At 43.5% G+C, this 23,291-nt stretch overlaps 1 protein-coding gene across 1 annotated transcript in view; it reads left to right on the plus strand.

Annotated features, from left to right (window-relative positions):
• The first annotated feature begins 1,884 nt into the window (after positions 1–1,884).
• Positions 1,885–23,291, plus strand: part of ELOVL2 (ELOVL fatty acid elongase 2) — a 48,051-nt gene continuing 26,644 nt past the window's right edge. Inside the window, exon 1 of the mRNA XM_083449623.1 lies at positions 1,885–2,153. Coding sequence (XP_083305749.1) covers positions 2,151–2,153 — 3 coding nt within the window. The 5' untranslated portion in view covers positions 1,885–2,150. The remainder of the gene's footprint in view (positions 2,154–23,291) is intronic.

Below are 23,291 nucleotides of genomic sequence, written 5' to 3' on the forward strand. Positions count from 1 at the left end.
GTTTCTACTATGCTGATTAGACATGGCCATACAATCTGCTAAAGATAGATTCCAACAGCTGCAACAATATATACAGTATCAACAACAAATCTACTGAATTTGCACTTAAGGCCTGCAAGAATTTGGAAAAATAATTGAAGCACAATGGAAACAAATATATTGATGCTGAAGATCTGTGCTGTGAACTTATAGCAATAACTTGAAAACTTCCAAAGTCTTTGCCGCCAAAAGGAATACTTCTCTTCGTACTACAACAAAAACTCCTGGATAATGTGCCTAACGTTTCTGTTGATCTAAGCATCATTCCCACACTTTCAGTGTCAGTGGCAAGCGGTGAACACAGTTTCTCAAAACTCAAACTTTTACAAAGTTACATATGCTCAACAATGTTGCAAAAGAAACCGGTTGGCTTGGCAACTATATCCATGAAAAATGCCCAAGCATCAGCACTCAACTTGAAGGAACCAGTGGCAAAATTTGCAAAGGGAAAACCATATGCTAAGCGAGATTTTGATGTGCCTGAAATTGAAACTTAAATTTTAACACCACAATTCACAAGATTATTCAAAATGATTTGTGTGCTAAAACATTTTCTTTTGTATTTGAGAAGCTAATCAAAGATTGTTGTATTATTTACTGCAATTTAAAATAAATTTAGCAGATTCAAGTTTGGTGCTTTTCACTTTTTTTGCAAGATGTCTGTTTTTGAAAATTGAAGTGAGTAATTTAGGATGTGTTTTTGAAAGAAGTTAGCCTTGTCTGGGGTACAAAAGAGTCTCGTACCAGTTCTGCTTCTGTGCCTCAGTGGTACAGTACCAAAAGTTGCCTTTACACAGTACAAGTTGCATTACTTTGAAAAGGCCAAATATTCCTACTAAAGTAATAATCTTAGGTAACTGTCTGAAGGTAGAAATAAGCCCCATTGCAGACACCTCCATACTGGCGCCTTTTTGCAGTTCTGCAACATTTCTTTATTTTTAAAAATTACATTAATAGCCCAATTTCAAGGAGGTCATGGTGGTTCACACAGTTCTCCCTTCACCATTTTATCCTCACAACAACCCTGTGAGGCAGGTTAGGATGCTAATGGACCCTAGGTGAGCTCCATGGCAGCACATCCTCTCTCCTTCCCCCAAGTTTGCTTGTACAAACGGGTGTGGAAAGCGGGGACCGCGCGTAACTCCTGCGATTATACCACCACGTGCACAAACCACCGTGAGCACGCAATGGAAAGCACGTATGAAGGGGCCCTAAGTTCCATGGCGCTTACTTCCAGGTACCCACAGGAGTGCACAGGAGTTGCAGGCGAGGGACCCTCGAAGCTGCCGCAGCTTGCTTGCTTGCTTTTGCAACTTTCTCTTTAATACAGAATTGTCTATCTATTGATCGATCGATCGCAGTTTGTACCCCCCTTTTTTTTCTCCAAGGAGCTCAAGGTGCACAGCTCTCCCTCTCCTCATTAACTACAACACGGCGGGGTCGTTTAGGCTAAGAGAAGACAGCCCAAGTGAGCTTCAGGGCTGAGAAGGGATTCAAACCCTCCCAGGTGCCTAACCCTGCTCTCTAAGCACGGCACCACAGTCAGGGAATCTATTGCAACGTTCAAGATCTGCAGCTGGAGGTCGCTAAACTCGCCGCCCCTGCAAGAGAAACGGGCTGGCAGCCTTGCAGCAGCCCCGTAGCCAAGTGGGCCAAAGGAGCCCCGCGGAGGGGCTGCAAACATCAAACGCGCCCTTGCAAACCCACCGGCTGGCGCGCGCAAGCTGAGCTCTCGGCTCGCGCAGGGAGAAGAGGCGGAGGAGGAGGAGCCTCCGCGCCTGCCTCCCCCGGGGCCGCCCTTGGCCCCGCCCCCTCTCTGAAGTCACCCCAGCAGCCCCTCGCCTTTCGCGCGTGGCCGGGGGGCGGGGCGGGCGCGCGGAGCATGGGGAGGCCGGAGCTGGCCTTAAGCTGCAGAGCGAGAGGCGGAGGCGGAGAGAGCGGGAAGCCCAGCACGCCCGGCCGGGGAAGGAGCCGCTACTCGCTGGAGCGCTCGCCGAGCTGACGGAGAGCCGGGATACCCTGGACAGCGCCTCGCCGCGCCGCCTCCTCCTCGCCTTGCCGAGCGCGCCGCGCCGCCTTCCCGCCCAGAGACCCCCTTCGGCGGCGGCAACATGGTGAGTGAGGGAGTGAAGGGACCAGCCTATTTCTGGCGCGCCCGGAGCGGACAGCCGCGTTTCTCCCGCCGGGAAACGCTAAATCCCTCCGAGGAGGAGGAGGAGGAGGAGAGCGCTCTCTCTCTCTCGCGCGCGCGCGCGTTCTCCCGCTCCCTCTTCAGCCATGAGGGCTGAGAAAGAAGCCAGGAGACCCCACGGACAGGAGCCGGGCTCTCTCCTCACAGGCGCCCACACACAGCATCGCCTTTCGCACCCCAACACCTGCCACAGCCGTCGCTTCTCTGTGCGCCCTCGCGCGCGCCATTCATGCTTTCCTCGTAGACGCTTAGCAAGCCAAGGATACACACACAGCACCCCTCTCTCTATCTCTGCCCACGTACACGCACGCAGGTGCCCATATTCCCTTCATTCTCCTTCACACATGCTTCCCTGCCCTCAAACACACACCCCCTCCTTCTTATTCCTCTGCCTCATCCTCTCATTTTCTCCCACATCCTTACCCGCAGGCACTTTTCCTCACACCTGTACATGACATACTGCCTCACGCTCCTACACCCCATTTCTCTCTCTCTTGTGCCCACTTTATCCTTTGTCTCACATCTAGCACAAAGCTATCTTTCTTTTTTTTTACACCTTGAGCCTTTTCCTTGCACACAAATGCTTGTTCTCTGCAAGACAATGTACCTCGCGCAACATATGCACCGCATTTTCTTGATATGCACACTGTTCTTGTTAGCACACCCACACAGCCTCGCACAGGCGAACACCATCCATTTCTCTCACTGTATCTCATATATACAGCTCTCTCTCTCTCTCTCTCTCTCTCTCTCTCTGTGTGTGTCTATAGGCAACAAATGCTGTGCCCACATTACTTTATCCTCTCTTCCCCGCCCACACCTGACCTCCCCAACTAATGTTTCCTCACACACAGAAAGACACATGTTCTTATCTGCATACAGGTGTTTGTTTCTCAACACATACAGATTCACAGTTGTTCATTTGTTGCTCTCAGACCCATTAACAAAAGCACACTGACCTCAAGGAAGCCATATTTTACATACTGGTTTCACCAACAGAAGACACTGAGCTCCCTCCTTCCCCTCCTTCTCTGCCCCACAGCTTATTTTTTCAAAATGCACCCTATGAAGAATCAGGGTGCAGTTTTGTGTTGCTCTCTGTAGATGAAGAGCTCCTCCACTCATGCACACACTTGCTTCCTATATGGTGCAATCTTATACAAGTCTACTTGGAAGTAAGTGCCATTAAGTTCAATAGGGCTTACTCTCTGATAAAGGGGTTTATAGGATTGCAGCCTTAATCAGCTGCCCTTGCAGATCTTCTGTCTTTGTGCACACTTGAACAGAAAACATTCATGGTGCCACTATAGTAAGGGTGACAAGAAGAAGAAACTTCTTTTACCTAACTCTTGTAGAAATGGGTGAAGCAGTTAGTTTATACCACTCCATAGTTACAAACTGGTCCTAACATCAGCTTAGGCAAGCCTTGAAGAACTCTAGGAGGAATCCTTGGCTGCCAATAGTACTTCCAAATTACTTCTTCCCCACCTACTCTAGTAGTATGCAAATTAAAGATGAAAGGCCAGTTTAAAGGGACATAAAAAACCAAAGTAGACATGCAGGTTCCTAAAAAAAAAACCCACCATACATTGTGGGGCCATATTTTTATTGGAATCAATCAAAATATCACAACAGCTCCACACTTTTGTGATGTTTTCGTTGATCCCAATAAAAGTATTGCCCAACAGATTTAAAAGGCAGCACTCTGCTCCTTCCTTCCTACTGCAGATCCAAGTTATTTAGAAAATGCTAGGAAATTCAGATCTAGCTACTAGCTTTGGGAACAAATCCATCTGAATGTAACAAATGCATGTTAGAGTATTAGCATTCCAGCTTCACCACCATTACCCTTATTCAGTCGGGTTCTTCATGACCATATTTGGATTAGGTCTTTTATGTGAGTGTTCAGATTGTATATGTATTCTTTTGCGGCAAAATTAAATACTCATGTTAGGATAACAGCTCAGGGAATGTTTTCAGCCTGTTAGACAAAATGAGGACAATGACATATATTTTTGGTCAAAATTTGGGTCTTACTGTGTGAAAAGCCCTTAGTTACTATCTGGAAGGTCGGTTACCAGACCAAAGGACCATTGTAGCCAGATGACAGGTAGTAGCCATTCACCTCTGACAGTAACAAAGCTAAAATGGGATTTGTCTCTCCCCCCCCCCCATCTATCTAAAAGAACACTAAGCTGTACATAATGAGAAAGAAATAATAAGTATTCCAAGACCTACAATACCTATTCTTGACAATTAGCTGAAAGCCATGTTAATGAATGTTGTAACAGTTTACAGTCACATCACAGAAAAACTGCAGTAAGAATAGAAGGAGAAAGGGTGTGTTTATGATAAAATTCCAATTGTATATAGCTTTATCCCTAATAGATTTCATGCCTTTCATAGAATGACATGAAACAAGAATCAGATAAGCTTTGGAAACCCCTTAAAGGTTATTGTATACATTTCTCGCTGTGCCAATTCCAAGAAACAAACCCAGGTCTGCACTGTTGATAGCTTTAAAAAGGTACTCACCTGGGTTCAAATCTTTCTTAACTAAGGCAGGTTTTACAAGTGGGGAGCTAACAGATGAATGAAAAATGCAATCTTATTGGGTGACTTTTGTGCGTGTAATTTTTTTATTTAAAAAACCCTGCCAAGCTTACAGCTTTTGAAATGTAATTTGAAATGTAAGAGCATGAAATGTAAGGGTGATCCACAAAGGGGATTGGAAGCCTCATGTTAGCTGGGCCTATCAGTCATCTCAATGAATATACAGATGAGAAAACGAAGGTTCAAGGTGGCTCAGTAGCTAACCCAATTATCAGTAATGTGTTCGTGTGTGTTTGTAGTTACACCATTGAGCCTGTGTCCCAGAGGATCACAAGGACTGCACTAATGATAAGATGAAGTTAATGATGTATGATATAATGAACAACCTAGTGCACATCAACTGGGAACCAGGTCACATATAGGTGCTACTGAGTTTTTATTCTAACACCAAACCTGAAACTTTTGGCTTGCACCAGTTACTCTGAACTCTCCATACACCCAAGTAGTTTTTGGGAAATTATATTTTGGACAGCATAAATATATTCCATACTTGTGATTTATCCTGGCAGTGTTTATGTGTTTTATAGAATCATAGAGTTGGAAGGTAATACGTGCCATTTTCCTGCCCATGGAGGGAACTCGCTGCATCCAAAGCATATTCAGAAATGGCAGCATGGCTTTTTGTTTGCAGTTGTTTTCTTAAGTCAGTAACTTATTGGAGAAAATCAATGCAGGCAATGAGATGGACACACTTTTTACAGAGAGACATGTGTAGTTGAACTACAACGAAATGACAAAAGAGATTCTTAGTGATCACAGTTATGTGATGGAAAGCAGCTTCCCAGGTTGCAAAGTTCTACAAACCTGGAAACACATATAAAAACAAATTCTCTTGTCCATCTTACATGCTGATCATAAACTCATCATTTGGAAGCAAGTGCAATTCGCTGAAATGGCAGTGATGCCCAAGGTCAAGGTGCCAGTATCTGTGTTTTATTTGGGAAATCGTTAGTTTGAAAGTTGTATACAGTTTCTGTAGTAAGCATGTATTATTACACTGTATCTTTTGATATAGCCATGCAAAGTATTTGTGAGAATCGGGATACAATGTTTCACCCCACTCAAGCCTGAGAATCATTTTGGATACATCAGGGTGTTTGTTTGTTTTGTTTTGCTGTTTATGGAATATACTTCCCATATTAACCAGCGTTCTCAGCCTCAGTTGCATGCTTATTCTGAGCCATGAGCCTGATTTCCCCCAGGATCTCCAGTTAAAACTGGATCATCTCAAGTAGACATGCATGGAAATACATTGGAAAGCCACTACCAGTAAGAAGAGACCCTGCTGAGCCAGATGGACCAGTAGAGGCAATGGAGCAGATTTTGGAATTACTGGGGAGCTACAGCGGGGAGAAGAGAGAATAGGCAGGAGAATCTCCATTTATGCAAACTGAATTTTTGTTGTGCAGGCAGGCTGACACCATTGGATGTCACCCCATATACTAGACTTCAGGAACCACCAATGTTTTCTGCAGCAGTTGCAAACTGTGGGACACCCCAGACATGCCATGAGCATTGCCTGTCAAAAGTGAATGATGATAACTATCGGTTTGTCTAGTGACAAAGGACCAATTCACACCACAAGTTTCCTCACCCCCACTGTGAAGAGATTCTTCACAGCTACATAGGATGGGGTGGCCAGATGTGGCCCTCCAGGGGTCCCTGTCTGGCTTTCAGGATTGTCCCCAGGATACACGCAAGCCAGACACCCGATTGGCTCTGTTTCATGCCTTCCCTGAGTGCCTCTGCCTTGCTGGAATGTGACCTTGAACTGTGACAATGCCTCTTGCTTGCCTGGATAGAGAGAGGGTGGAGAAGCCTCTTAATTTTGTGTGCTTTTGCCTGCTGCATAAAGGTAAGAGTTGCATCCATTGCTCTGGCCCTGCTCACCACTGGCACGAGCATTGTGCATGAAGGAATACAACCCCCACACTGAAAAATGCTCCCCGCCCCAACATAGGAACCTACCTTATACAAAGTCAAGCCATTCAACCATTTAGCTCAGTATTATCAACAGTAACTAGTAACGAGTCTGTAAGGTTTCAGGTAGGCATTTTCCCCAGCCTTATCTGGAGATGCCAGGGATTGAACCTGGGACCTTTTGCATGCAAAGCAAATGCTATACCACTGAGCTACAGTCCTTCCCTTATGAACATACTGCCCTAGAGCTAGAGCTTCATGTTATCTGGAATCTTCATGGAGTTCGGTTCCTTCAGCAAGTGTCATAAACCAATGTCCTCTTTGCAACCATATAACAACTTTTTTTCCTCTTTTCTTTTGGTCTGGCATAATACCTGGAGGTGTGGGATAAATGATTTGTGGAGGCCTAAAGCTTAGTTTGTGGGGGCACGCTCCCAGCTCCTTTTTATTTTGCAGATACATTGGCAAGATGAGAGCCTAGAGCCCTTGACAGTGTAGTGTGCCAAAATTAGGCACTGAACTGGATGCGACACGGGGGTGTATAAAAAAGGACAACCTCCTGGAGATGTGGGTATATCATCTGGTGTTGTCAAGCATTAAATAACGTTACACCAAACAAACAAACAAACAAACAAACAACCCAACACCCAACCATTTTGATTGCAGAGAATTCTTGTGCATCTCAAGAGGACCATCCCTGGTCTTGGAGATATATGATTAGGGAAAGTACAAAGCTTTTTTAGTGGTGCAGTGGTACCTCAGGTTACAGACGCTTCAGGTTACCGACTCTGCTAACCCAGAAATAGTACCTCGGGTTAAGAACTTTGCTTCAGGATGAGAACAGAAATCGTGCAGCAGCAGCAGCGGGAGGCTCCATTAGCTAAAGTGGTACCTCAGGTTAAGAACCGTTTCAGGTTAAGAACGGACTTCTAGAATGAATTAAGTTCTTAACCCGAGGTACCCACTGTACAAGCGTGTTCCTCATTACCACCGATTATGCAGATACTTCAGTTCCTCATTACCACTAATTATGCAGCTCTGTTTCAACCCTTCATGGGAACTAGGAATAAGGAACTGGGAACTACTAACCAACATCAGCCTTATTCCTGATGAAAAGTTATGGAGAACATGACGGTTTGCAATAAAGGTATTACCCTACCCTGCCCTGATTTCCCCCCACCTATGGATCTGGATCAGTGATATGGAGACATCAACATTCATGATACTTTGCAAGAGGACAGGTCCCTCCCCAAGGAGCATTCAGTCTAAAATTCAACACAGGAAAAGGCAACAGAAGAAGGGGAGAGGAGTGAAGGCAGGGGTGAACAGGAGCCGAATGTGCAATTATTTCAGTTATACGTACTTAGGATTAGTTATAGGCTTAGGTTCTTATTTTGGAAAATCATACAACTTGTGCCAGGGGCTTGTGCTTCACTTAAATAAATAAGTGTTGCTGAATTGTGGATTACAGCACTCATATTGAACTATCTGGCAAAGGCTTCAGGTATTTGATTTTTCACTGACATTTTTCCCTGTAAAAAGAATGTCTCTGCATTGATTTGCAGCCAGCACGATCCAGTGGATTATTGGCCTTTGATCTAGGAGATTTGGGTTCCTCCTCAGCTGGTTGACTTGAGATAAAATTTGTTGACTTCAACTTCCCCATCACCAAAATGGGAATAACAGAATTCCATTGGATGGGGATAGTTGCTAGCGTGATGAAGCATGGAAAGCTTTGTGCAACATCAGTGATTAAATTTATAAAAGGGGGGAGAGCAATCTTGCATTCTCTGTTACCTGTTCCTTCCCTTACCCACCCCTTTCAACAGTCTTCACTGGGCTAGTTTTTTTTTTAATTTGTACAATAGCCTATGTAATTGTACTTGCAAATCTAGGCTTAAGTAACCTAACTGGGGCCCACTTAGTTTTAATTTAAGAGAGGGTTATTTTCCAGTATTCATTTCATCCACTCAAGTGGCACTGAGTATCTGATCTTCAGCTTCCACTGCCTTCCTCACACATGCATTCTTCCCAGCCAGTATTAAGAAAAAAGAATCGCCGGCAATCTCTGCTGCAAACTCTGAACAGAGTCCTTCCAAAAAGCATCATACTGGCAGCGAGTGAATTACTGGCACAAACCTCCAAAAGGGGGTGGGGAAAATACTGTTTCAAGGAATTGGCATTCTTTTCATCAGAGTACAAGTTCCAAATAATGGCATCCACACCACATTTGCTTTCCAGTTACTTGTTATGTAATGGCTTGCTTTGGTTAGTTGTGTAGGAAGTCGAATAAATTATATTGCGACAGTGTCTTTAATAAGCATTTGCTGGTACAAAGGGACATTTTATTTAGCTCTGTTCTGAGCCAGGGGTGGTAGTTTAGAGGTTGGAAAAGACAGCCAGGTATAATTCTGACTGTGTTTGCTCCACTACAACCCCACTGATTTTACTAGATCGCAGCAAGAATTGTAACCTTGGGCAGTAGCTCACAATTCATGAATTAAAGTCAATGGGACATCTATGTGAAACTTTGGACCTCTAATGCTTACTGACATTTAAATGTTTAACATTCACTCTCGTAACTAATTATTTCAGAGTGATTCCATTAAAGTCGACAGAGCTCCTCCTCAGAGACATAAAAGGAGTCTTGATAGATGTGCGTCCTAATGCATGACACATCGATGGAAGACCATAACATGGTGTCAGAAGTCATGTTGTAAATTTACAGATTCCTAACCAGACAAGGAAAATGACACTGTTCCCTGCACCAGAAGTCTTCAGCTCTAATAATCCTGCACCCTGGAAGAAATAGAAGAAAATGCTTGCTTGCTTTTGCCCGGCATCAGAGGAATAGTTCACATAAAGCTCATCACTTTATGTTATGGGGAAAGAAGCCAACAATGGCTGCTATTCATGTAAGCTTTTCTCAGAGTAAACCAATTGGATCCAACTGGTTGGTTTCAATGGGTATAGTTTGAGTATGGCTAACATTGAATATCGCCCAATGTTTGCAATTCCTTTATCTTTGCTGAAGAGGGCAACAAGCACAACCGTAGCCAGATTAGATGCCTATTTCACTCCCAAGAGGAATGTAGCTTATGAGAAGTCTGCTGTCGAAGGCTAGTCAAATCCTTGAGTCATTTGTTAGGGCTTTGTCTGATCAAGACTGAATTTACTGTTAAAAAACATGAGAGTGCTGGTAGAGATAGATTGGTGGCTGTAATTCTAGAAAAGGTCTCTCCAATCTTCTGCCCTCCATCAGTTTTGAACCACAGTTCCCACCATTCCCGACTATGGGCCATGCTTGATGGGGCCGGTGGGTACTGTAGAAGTGGTATTACCCATTGGGACTGGTAGGGAAGAAGGCAGGGATGCCAACTGTAGGAAGAATCACAGCCAACTGCAAGCAAAACCAACTAATGCTAGTTTTGTCTCCATCCTCCTTGTTGAGTTCCACAAGAGCAACATCAAGACTGAGGAAGGGCAAGTGGACAGCCAGGGCCACTCCCCCCCCCCCAGGCTGGTTCTGAGAAGGTGGGGGCTGGCTGAAGGCAGAGTGAGGTTTGTGGGGCACTGCCCCGTTCACTCCAATGCACCAGTCTCCACTGCACTGTAGACCCAAACATCTGGAAAGCACTAGGCTGGGGAAGGCTTTTCTGCAGAAAGGGTTCCTGAAAGAATGTAGCTAATAGGAGACTCAGTCCTTCACTAAGCCAGGTAGAAGTGAAAGGTAGAAGTGAAAGGTAGAAGCCAGGTAGAAGTGAAAGGTAGAAGTGGAGCTGAAACAGATGAAGGAGCATAACATAATGAAGGAGATTATGGAAGCATTCCTCCCAAGCAGTGTGGAAGGTTACTGTTGGAATTGGGGATGTGGAAGCTAATGTGCGCACGCAGTGCTTAATGCATGGCTTTCTGGTTTCTGAAGCACTTGGCTTCTTTGAAATATGACATCTTAGCCAAATGTTTAAATGAGTAAGCAGGGGAATAATTGCATTTCCATCTAGAGCAAGCTCTTTAAGGTGGCAATACTGCCCAGTACAGTAAAGGGGATGTGTGGTAGAAAATCCTTTCTGACCCTGCCTGGCAGCAAAAGGAGGAGGAGCCCCTGGTACATTAATCCCAGTCTTGGGGACACAGTGTTACATTGCAGGCAGCTGGGACAGCAACCAAGAAACCTCCTTCTTAAACATAGAGCCGCCTTTGTCTCAAGGCTAGACAGGGAGCTGTTGTAAAACTGAAGGCATTCTCTCCCTCTCTTTCTATTTAAAAAGTTCAATTGCTGAACTAGCATAGATATCCTGTGCACAAGCTGTGCGCCCAGTGTCTGAAATGTGTTAAAATGAAAGATGTGAAAAAGATCCTCAATGGGATAAAATTACTCCCACCCCTTTTCCATTCTCCTGCAGTAATCCAAAATGTGTTTCAAATAGCAAGATAATCTCAATTTATCAATGGCATAAATAACACTAACTCATTCAACAGAAAGCTCTGTTCAACAGAAAGCTATCAAAATTGGTACCATCACCATTTGTAATTAACAGAAATGTATGGACAGTATGACTTTGACATACTTGTTCAAAACTTTTTCTATACAGTGGTACCTCGGGTTAAGTACTTAATTCGTTCTGGAGGTCCGTGCTTAACCTGAAACTGTTCTTAACCTGAAGCACCACTTTAGCTAATGGGGCCTCCTGCTGCCACCGCGCCACCGGAGCACGATTTCTGTTCTCATCCTGAAACAAAGTTTTTAACCCGAGGTACTATTTCTGGATTAGCTGAGTCTGTAACATGAAGCGTATGTAATCTGAAGCGTATGTAACCTGAGGTACCACTGTAATTTTTTTTGCAATGTCTAACTAATAAAACACATGCATTATTTATGTAGCATTTTAGAGTGTTGGAATGCACCTATGCATTCTTCCGGTAATCCTTACGGAAACCATACAAGAGAGGACAATATCATCATCATCATCATCTCCCTATTGCAGATGTAAGATGGTGGGTGACATGTGACATAAAGGGGCTTGCTTAAGCCTCGATCACTTAATGAGTATGTGACTGAGAAAAGATTTCAGCTAAACACTTCCTGGATCATGGCCCATACGCTTAAGCCCTAGAGTGCACCATCCCTATTCAGACATCGATCTGTGTACAAATGAATGTGTGGAGTGAGAGATTTGGGGTCCCATGCTGGCCAACAAGTCTCATCATGTGCACATAATCTATACCAGTGTACAGAATTTTGATCCCCTGCTCTGTTGTAGATCTTGCCTGCTTTCCTCTCTTCTCTTCGACCTCCTCCTTCTGCACTTCCTTTTCCCTTTTAAACATTTCCAAAAATTTATTTATCGTAAGCATATGTACACATAACCAAACAAACGGAACCATATATGGAGCATAGTCAGCATAAGAAACAAAGAGATGTAGTTACATACAGTGGTACCTCAGGTTAATTACTTAATTCATTCCGGAGGTCCGTTCTTAACCTGAAACTGTTCTTAACCTGAAGCACCACTTTAGCTAATGGGGCCTCCTGCTGCCGCTGCGCTGCCGGAGCACGATTTCTGTTCCCATCCTGAAGCAAAGTTCTTAACCTGAAGCACTATTTCTGGGTTAGCGGAGTCTGTAACCTGAAGCGTATGTAACCTGAAGCGTATGTAACCCGAGGTACCACTGTATTGCTGTTTTGATTTCCCGTTTAGAGGACCATTGCTGCCTTTGTTCCTGCAGCATTTGTAAACAAAGTATTCACTTTTACTAAAGTGTGCTGAGTTGCATCACTATCTTGAGTGCTATATTTAATGAATGAAGTATGAGTGTATGATTAAAGTGTTTTATATTTTGTTGCAAATGGTTGTGTCCCTCTCGATATTGCATGTAATGAGAGGCAGGATATGAACCTTATAAATAAAATAAAATAATAAATAATAGATGTGGCCATTAGGCTGCAGTTCTTGAAAATAAGTCCCACTGAACTCCACAGGGCTTACTTCCAAGTAGACACACATAGGCTTGCATGGTTAAAGAGCAGACTTTCCTAAGGTCCAAATCCAGTTAATCTGATTAGCGATGTTTACCGCTCCTAAATGGATAATTACCCTGCATCACATTGACTGGATTATTTTTCTCATACTCCCCGCCCCCCGCCCCCCGCTCCTTTTCAGTTTTCATAAAATGGAAACATTTTAAAGCATTGCTTCTACCATTAGCTAACTCAGTGTTGTCATTCAGCCCGGCTGCTTAGAAATACTTGGTTACACTTGTATGAGTAAATATAGACTGCAATGGAAAGTGTAGAAATTGATACTAATTTAGATAAGCATACCTGATCTGCTATTAAATTTGAATGCATGGAACTGAACCTGAGCAGTAAAAGTTAGCAAACTATTTTCCATCTGTAAAAATTGCCAGGTCTATTGAAGCTGCTCAGGCAACCCTCTAACCACAAGATAGTCACAGTATGCGGAATCCAGTATTTCATAGAATGGTGCATGTATTTCATAGAATCATAGAGTTGGAAGGGACCCTGAGGATCATCTAGTCCAACCCCCTGCAATGCAGGAATATGCAATTCTCCCACACGGGGATCAACGCTCCAACCAACTGAGCTATCCAGGATGTGTATGTGGAAGCCGAGTGCAGTGTAAATCTATGGCCAAGCATGGGATTTATTTATAATACAGCACACATTGGGATGCTTACCTCTAACCCAAACCCACCGATGCTTCCCCAAACATGCTGAAAGCTGAATACTGTGTGTGGTAATACCTCACTACAGACTGGCAGTCGCCACAAGCATCCATGCCAAGCGTATGTGCTGAAGTGCCCAGATGCCTGCTGGTTGTGTGAATGTGTCCTGGCTGTAGCATAATAGCTTTTGTTGTTTGTGCCAGAGATTTTACATTCAGTTGCGCTATTAGCTAGGAGATACGCCAAAGGCACCATAATTTCCTAAACATCCAGTGCCTAAACATACGCACTAATGTGCATTTGTCTGTGTCAGCAACATAACATGCACCAGCTTACTCTTTTAATATTTTGTTATGCTAGCTGCACAGATGTATGCATACATGATTTCCTTGCAAAACTGATACGATATCAAAATCCATAAAACCATCCGAAAAGCAACTAGCAATCAATTGACCGCTCAGTTTTTCTGATCGTCAGATAATTGTAAAATATTCTAAGAATGATGCTGTGTCGATGTGGGTCAGTTAATTTTTACTTAATTATGGTTCCATTTGTCAGTAAGGGCAACGTGTCTCATAGCCTGCAGCACTCGGGGATAAACCTAGCAGCACAGCAAGACTTCTCCCACACTGGCCCGCTGCTATAACTGTAGGAATCACCAAACAAGATCACAAGCAGTCTTCGGGGACAAAGGTCATTGCCTAGTGGATGGAACAGAGCCAGGGAATTATTTTCAGCCTAAGGGCTTTGCTCCCTCATAGGCAGGGCTTGCCCAAACATTTGAGGCAAACCACAAAACAGTGCCCCCCACTTCCCACCAGGGATGAATGGGTGAGGGAAGATGTTCATCAGGAACAAGGGGCAATAAAGATTTACAATGGAACCTGCTGCCCTTGTGAATCCTGCCACCCGAGGCAATCACCTCAGCTTGCCTCATGGGTGGGCTGGCCCTGGTTGTAGTCAATTTTTCAGGGGCTTCTTTCTTGAGACTGGTGGGCAGGGCCTGAAGGAAAAGTAACCAGAGCAATTAATGCAACCTTTCCTTGTATAGTAGGCTGCACTGCAGTCACACCAAAGCCAGAGGTTTCTATATGCACATTCCTCCAGCCAGGCAAGCAAGAAGCACATTATTGTAATTAAGCAATGTCTTCCAGTCATGCAAGAGCACTCAGGGAGGTTGTTGAGCAGGGCCAGTGAGTGGGATGTGGCCTGGAGAGAATCTTGAGGATCAGAGAGGACTGCTGTTTGGCCCCTAGGTCTACACTCCTGGTGTAGATCATGGGGCTAGGATGAGGAAGACCCAGTTCCAAATTTCTCCCTAAACCATGAAGCTCATTAGGTGACGCTATATAAAACCATGTTTATGGAAGACAATCTTACTTGGCTACGAGTGATCGCCAAAGGAGAAGGAGAAGATAGAAATATATGCCTTACAAATAGCTGGAGATAAATCTTTACTTGTCATGCTGGCCCCAGTTGAACAACAAGTATTATTTACATATGCATTCATGAATGGAATGCATTTCTCTCCCTTGAGCTCAAGAGAGGATTTAGTCCTTTTTTTGCTTTCAAAACTCCTTCATAGCAATGCATAAGTTATTCACCCATTAACTTGCCTGTCCTCACAGTGTCCTCCGGACAGCATCCCCACAATTCTCACTTTCACAGTTAAAGATAGAACTAACAAAATAAACTGCCAACTGCCACCTCTTTTCCCCAATATCGTTTTTTGTGTGTGTGAAATACATTTATGCTACAAATACACTACAAATAACTAACAGTGCTGAGCGCGTCACACACATTCCCTGCCTAAGAAGAGGGCAATTTGTGAAGATGAACAGCAACTATGCATGCTGGGCTAAGCTCCTTGCAGAAAGGGCAGGGTGAAAGTTTGTTAAAATAATGTATTCTATTTTAAAACCCATTATTTCATGGTAGCAGCCATCTAACTTGTTTTTTGTAGCTAGCGTAAGCCTCAAAGTTGTTGGTAGATTTCTTTGATGTTGCACTCAAGTAGAAAGCCAACATTTTAAATTCTAAGAATAAACAATAGAAGTGATTTATTTATTTACTATACACATTTACTTATTATACAAATTTATAGCTTGCTTAATAAGATAATATTCAGCAGTGAACAACATAAAATCTCATGAAACAATATTTGTTCAATATGTAAAATACAATTCAGTGAGAAAACAATACATGTAATTTCAACTATGCACTGTGTGAAGAAGTACCATAATTCCTTTTATTTATCTGGAACCTTCCAACATTCCGTTTCATGGGATGCCACACAATTTCACATGTTTTGAGAGAGGGAGAAACACTTTTCTCTATCCACTTTCCCCAGGCCATGCATCAGTTGCAAATTTCTGTCATGTCACCCTTTCTCTCAATGGAAAAAGTCAAAAATTATGGAACCTTTCCTCACAGCAAAGTCACTCCATCTCCTTGATCATTTTGGTTGCCTGTTTCTGAAGCTTTTCCAACTCTACAATATCCATTTTGAGGTGAGGTGAGCTAAAACCAACCTCCCCCAGTCCGATGCCTTTCAGGCGTTAAGACCAGTGGCGAAGCTGCATGCTCTGGCACCGGGGTGGAGAGCAGTCAGGGGCGTGGTTGGCGCCCGTCCCGGGGGGCATGGCACATCACCTGCGGGGGTGTGGCATGCGTCCTGGGGTGTGTGGCATGCTGCCCGTGGGGGTGTGGCATGCATCCCGGGGGTGTGACGTGCCACCCATGGGGGCATGGCATGTGTCCTGGGAGCATGACACACTGCTTGTGGGGGCTTGGCGCCCAGCGCTGTGGGGGAAAATCCACCAAGCATGTCCGGGGGGGGGGGCGGGCGCAATGGTAGTCCCCTCCCCGATGGTGTTGGGGGCGGTGCGCTCCCCCCGCCCCCCATTCCTCCGCCAGTGGTTAAGACTCCCATCAGCCTCAGCCCGCATGTCTGCAGCTGATGAAAATTACAGTCCAAAACATCTGGATGGCACCAGATTGGGGAAGAAGGCTTCTTCAGATACTCTCCCCAGATAAATCTTCCTTAATTACAAATTAAGCTGATGTTCCACTATGAAGTAGGTAGAATAGAATAGGATTACTTTTAAATGGATTGCACTAATCTTCTTTCCGGGCCAGGCTCATTTTGCAGTGTTAAGAGCAGGGAGATTCCAGAGCTGTAAACATCATATTTTCTTAATTTGGCCAGATTTTGTGTGTGATACATATGTTTGCAACACTTCATTATAACAGGGCTGTTTTCTTTTTTTAAAAAAAGACAGTAAAATAACTGTGGAATGGGTGCTAGACAATCGTCTAGTAAATACTAGGATCATAGAATTGTAGAGTTGGCAGGGATTCCCAGAGTCATCCAGTCCAGCCCCTTGCCAGGCAGGAATTCTGCACACAGAAACACTGACCACAGAGATGACTTACTTAGTATAAAGGGTACACACAAATCCTGTTTTTGCGTTTTTATTTATTTTGAAGGAAAAGCTTTAGTGCTGGGACTCTGAGCTCCAAGATACCAACGTATCTTTGATGAAGTGACATTTTGATCAATGTCACTTCATTTTAGTCTTTCCAGGTAGAGATGATGTATGGAATGCTTTTTGTGAAATACCTGGTATCTGTGGATATCCCCTCAGTGCCACCTTCCACTCAAGGTCCCCAGGTGCCTTCCCACCATTAATACAACACTGGATTAGGATATTCTACTAGTTGATTCATAAGTTTCACCATCTGAGCAGGAACAAGAGTCAGCAAAACTAAGCAAATATGCACTAAGGGAAAAGAACGAACGAGCATTTTTCTTTTTCTTTTGCTCAAACTTAAATTAGAGTCTTGCAATTAAATTCCGGATTTGGAAGCAGAATAGAATCAGGATGCAAATATGCACTCTTAATAGGAAGCATACAGAGGAAATAAGCTTATAGACTCACTTGCTTTTGGGTCCCTTTCTCCCAAACAGGTCCAGGGATGGTCAGTATCCATAGAAGCCTACCCTTTCACACTCAGGAAGAAGGCTGGCCACAAGTTCCCAATTTACAAAATTGCAATGCTCAGAATGTTAGCCACTCTGCCTTCCTCCGAAGCAATATTATTGTAATAGTAATAGGCATATGAGGCTATTAATCTAGTGGACCTTGCCCCATTTTGGTTAGAAGAACACTATTCAGTGTGGAATTTTAATTTATTCCTATTGACTCAGATCAGTTCTCTTTAAAAACCACTGTGTTTTGCAAAAACACAGTTGGGAGTTTGGAAATGGGTTATACATGAAAGGGTTAATGGAGCCAGAAGTAATCTGTCAAAGTTAACAAGTACCTCCTTTGTTAGAGAGATTGGCAGATTGCTCACAATAGCAGGATCTTCTTGAGTCTTCTGAATGGCTAGGACAGTGATGGTGAACCTTTTAGAGATCGAGTGCCCAAACTGCAACCCAAAACCCACTTATTTATTGCAAAGTGCCAACACGGCAATTTAACCTGTATATCTCATTTTTTCTGTGCGTTTCACGTTTCTTCTTTATTACTGGACTGCTGTTGTAATAATCTTTCATAAAAGTTATTGCATTACATTCTTCATTAAATTATCTTTCCAATGATATATAATTTTATGGTATAACTCAGTGCTTTTTTTCTAAAAAAATATGTTTAGGGGTACTCTCATTTTGACTCAAGAAAATCACCACCAAGGGGAAAAATAAATACAGTTTAAATCGGGGAAAATAAATACAGTTCAAATTGAGAAAAATAAATACAGTGGTACCTCATTTTCTAACAGTTTATTTCTCGAACTACTTGGAACCTGAACACTTCAAACCTGGAAATGAGTGTTCCGGTTTTGGAACTTTTTTCAGAAGCTGAACGTGCTCTGTTCTGAGTATGACTTCCGTTTTGAGTGCCACACTTCTGTTACACGAGCAGGCAAGTAGGAATGGGATCGGGCTGCTCTGCTACGCAGCATTGCTGCTTGCATGGGAACAGGAGCTGGATCAGGGCTGCTCAGCTGGGGAGATGCAGGCTCCGTCACACTGTCCATTGAGGGGTTCATGGCTGCATTCCTCTCAAGGGAGAAGTTTAAAGGAGCCCCCGCCTCCGCATCAGATCCCCTGCAACCCTGTGAAGGCAGCCAGGCTGAATAGTTGCTGGGGTTGGGGAAGGTGGAGGCAGCCCGGAAGCTGCATCTGAGAGCCCCTGCACCACCTGAAGGCAGCCAGGCGCTCCTCAACAGACCTGCCCGATGCCACTCCTACTTGGGTGCAAGCAGGAGTAGAGGTGGGAATCTCTCAGCGTGAAGCCTCCACTCCACTTCTGAGAGATCCCTGCCTCCCCTCCTGCTTGCACGCAAGCCCCCCTCTCCTCCTCCTCCCGCCTCCCCAGCACAGGAGCTACAGCCCTGCACATGTGCCCACAGAGAGGCCTCTGAGTGCCCTTTCTGGTACACATGCCATAGGTTCACCACCACTGGGCTGGGAGATACCTGAAACAGGGCCCGACTTTCTCCCCCAACTCCTAGGTAAAGATTATGTCATCTATGTCTGTATATAGGAAAACACAGATCACAGTTTTGGAGTGCAGAAGTTACAGGAGGAGCCTTCACACGTTACATTCAACAACTGTGCAGTCTGTGTGCCTCTGTACACAATAGTCCAGGAGTACAGTGGTACCTCGGGTTGCAAACGCTTCAGGTTACAGACTCTGCTAACCCGGAAATAGTACCTTGGGTTAAGAACTTTACCTCAGGATGAGAACAGAAATTGCGCGGCGGCGGCAGCAGCAGGAGGCCCCATTAGCTAAAGTGGTACCTCAGGTTAAGAACAGTTTCAGGTTAAGAATGGACCTCCGGAATGAATTACGTCTTAACCAGAGGTACCACTGTACAAAGCAAGAAGTGTTACACTCTTGTAAATGTGTAGAAACAGGTTGTGTTCAGTGTAACCCTAGAAAAAGCTGTGTTTGGGGGCTCGGTAAGCTAACAGCATTTAGGGTGCCATCTCTGTCTGGGGAAATGGATTTGGCCCTCTGTTTGACTGCTTAAGCTGGGGCTCAACCTGCATATTTGTAAGTAAACACAAATATTAGAAAACTCCATAAGCCTCCAAAGTAAAATTAGACCTGGGCAGCAAGCAGGCATCAGGTGAAACAATGAGGGAACAGCAGTGAGGAATTGAAGGATAGATCTCCTTGTGAACAGCCTGCCCTCCCTACGTTAACCTGCTCCCTGCCCCCCTGGGTGATAGATGAAGTCAGATTGAGCTGCCAGCCTGGTCAGCATTTTTCTGTGGAATGGGGTGGTGCCACTATATTGTTCCTCAGCTCGGGCAACTAAATTTCTTGGGCTGGTCCTATCTCCCAACATTGCTGTTCTATTAGTGATATGGCCATTAGGGTTTAATTACACCCATTTGTATGTAACATGTAGATTTGCCATCATGCACAGCAGATGACCAAAAGGAGTCAGACAGCAGAGTTGGGGAGTTTTTCAAGAGAAAAGACACACACCCTACTTTTTTGAGCTCTGATTAATCACTAACGTGGAACATCATAGCTCCACTTTGTTGTATTCAGCTTAAATAGCATAACTGAATATGGTTCCCTTTTGGGTTCAGGGAGAGTTGAGAAACAGAAGCATCTGCACTGTGTAAAAACCTAGACAGAAAGTGGTTAGCTTTTTTAAAAAAAAGGTTTAAGAAAAGCTTTTAGAGTACAAACAAATTGAGAAGCACTGAATAGCTTGATCTTAATTGCATGTGACACATTTTGAGTTAGAAAAGCAAACTTTAAAAAAACCCACATCCTTCTTACGTGATCCTGTCTCTTTTTTCTCCCCTCATATCTCAGGAGATATTATATGCTCAGTCATGTGGGAAATAGTTCTGTTGTTACATAACTTTTCCTTCCAATGTGTATAAAATAAAAACTCTATATAGTAAGTCTTCATCTCTGAGATTGAGGAAATGACCTGAGTATGACACATCTCCCTGCACCTTACTTATACTAAGATTAATGTTTTCAGTTCTCTGAGAGCTGGTCTAGATGGAGGAGGGAACTTTTCAGTGAGAGATTTTGCTATGGTGGAATACTGCCAGATCATATAACGCTGGTTCACACATGCACACCTGTCATTTGATGACTGTGCCATCAAGTGATAACTTGCATGTGTGTGTGAATAGACCATCATGGATCTGAAGCCATACCACATATAGAACATTATTGTGATCCTGTGTCACTTTAAATGCAGCATTTTCAGATGGAGGCAGTTCACACATTCAGCATCAGCTGCATCAAGTGTTGCTGGGTAATCAAATAATGGGAAATAAAGTAATAATTCATTAGATAGCTGCAATCCTTACAGCAACATCACAAAATGAATCAAAATTGCTAGTATTCCCCATATTGTAGAAAGGCTGAGACAGAGAGAGCAGCTTGTCTAAGGGCACCTAATGAGTTCATGGAAAGGTGAAAAATGAGCTGGGGACTTCCTGCTTTGCATCTCAGTCTCTTCTTCGCTGTGCAATGCCAAGTAGCTTAGTATTGCAGTCACAGCAATTACACTAAATTCAACAAGTTCACTCATTAACAAGGACTGAAGGGAAAGCAGCAGTTGTATAGATTTCATTCACACCAAAAAAAAAAAAAAAAAAAAAAGCTTGGTGGAAAATAATTTCATGTGGTTAATGTGCACAGCAAGTGAAAATAGCATTTTTACAGGAAAGCCTCTTTATAGATGCAGAAGTTTTTCTTCCCAACGAATTCCCCTTTTGCATTTCACAACCTTCATCCACCAGTACCAATAACCCAACATGTCCCTCATATGTATTAAAATTCAGCCTTGGGCAGAGATTTGTCCACTGGCATTAGAATTCATGTTAATAGTGATATTGTTCCTATTTTGTGTAAACACCACTTATGTTACCTAATAATAAATTCAAGCTTTTGTGCTTTGATTTTACATTTGTTATAAGCCACATAGAGATGAACAAAATATTGTTACATTTCTAAAATGTCATGTTAAAACTTTGGACAATGGGATCTCTGTGAAACAGAAGCAGTAAGAGAAGGCTAAAGTTGAGGTTCTCTGTTTTCTCACACTCCATGCTTCCTGACTCAGCTCCTCATCTGAAACTATTTTTTGTTGAAACCAGCTAGCCTTGTGAACACAGTTCCCTGATAAGTTTTAGTATGATAGACATATTTGGAAATTTGTATTTATCGCATTTGCACCTTACATTTCTAGGTGTACATTTAAAATGTTTTAATAGTAATGTAGGGCAGCTGCAGGCAAATGTTTCAACTCAAACTATTTGAAGATATATTCTTATGGATATAGGTTAAATCATCTTAAGGTAAAAGGTTAAAGGTAAAGGACCCCTGGATGGTTAAGTCCAGTCAAAGGTGACTATGGGGTTGCTGCACTCATCTTGCTTTCAGGCCAAGGGAGCTGGCGTTTGTCCACAGACAGCTTTTCAGGTCATGTGGCCAGCATGACTAAACCGCTTCTGGCACAACAGAATACCATGACGGAAACCAGAGTGCACAGAAATGCCGCTTACCTTCCTGCCACAGTGGTACCTATTTACCTACTTGCACGGGCGTGCTTTCGAACTGCTAGGTAGGCAGGAGCTGGGACAGAGCAACAGGAGCTCACCCTGTTGTGTGGATTTGAACTGCCAACCTTCTGATCGTCAAGCCCAAGAGGCTTCAGTGGTGCCACCCGCATCCCAAATCAACTTAATAGAGCAAGTGAAAGTATAGTTTTGAATGAAACGATTTCTCTTTTTCTGTTAAATCAGTAGCACTTTTGTAGAATCGGACTGGTATTTCCAACCAGATAATAGTATTAAAAAGGAGTCTCAAATTAACTATTTAGAATACAAACAGTGCATTCTGATATACAGGCTGCCCTGGGACCAATGGCATGTATGTAATGATGATTAACAGCCAAACCATGAGCTGAATGGCAGTACAATTAAACAAGAAAACTAGAAAACATACATTGGTCTCCAAATGCAACAAACCATGCCACAATCACTATACCTTTCAAAGGTACTTTAATGCTTCCCCATCTTTCAACTGAACGTATCTTCAACAGCATCTTTGGGGCATCTATCCTGCTTTTTTTCTTTTGTGCATGCAGATTTCACTAAACAATGCAAACTGTGTAAGTAGATCCTCTGCAGAATATGGTCTTCCCTAAAGAGTGTTTGAAGAATGCATTGATCCAATTGATACCTGTAGCTGGCAGAATTTGCACAGAAGCTTACTATTCTGACAACCCTTGTGGAACAAGCCTGCCACTTATAACATGTTACTGCAGTACATTAAGTGCATAGGGTTGTGTCCTCCATACAGGTGGTTTCAGTAGTAGCTGAAAGGCCTGTAGGATAATGTATTAGGAGATCGTCTCAAGCTTTGCCCTCATCCTCTCATGCTCTGTCTATTCTGTGTTCATTTTTGTGCTGTTGCATAATCATTTCGCAAATCACTGCAGCACCTCGTTGGCTTATCTTGGTTTGTAGTATCAACATGACATTGGTGCAATGTCCTAGGTCAACTCCTGTTATGAACCACTTGTTTGCTTTTATTGATTTGCCCCCCACACCCTCCTAACTTGTAATTTTCAGTTGCCAGCCACAGCAGATCATGCATCTGAGCTTACATGGTGACTTGCCCGTTCAAACCCTCCATAGTGTCAGCCTGTGTTGGCAGATACTTTTGAGGCTCTTTTGCAGAAAAGAATCTCTGCCAGTCTCATCTGACCTCAGAAAAGGCAACTCCTAGCAACTAGCAAAAGAACATTTCAATCTCTCAGGATATTTTGCTGCTCGCCTAAA

This window comes from Podarcis tiliguerta, assembly GCF_965153285.1.
Source record: "Podarcis tiliguerta genome assembly, chromosome: 7".
Taxonomy (NCBI): Eukaryota; Metazoa; Chordata; class Lepidosauria; order Squamata; family Lacertidae; genus Podarcis; species Podarcis tiliguerta.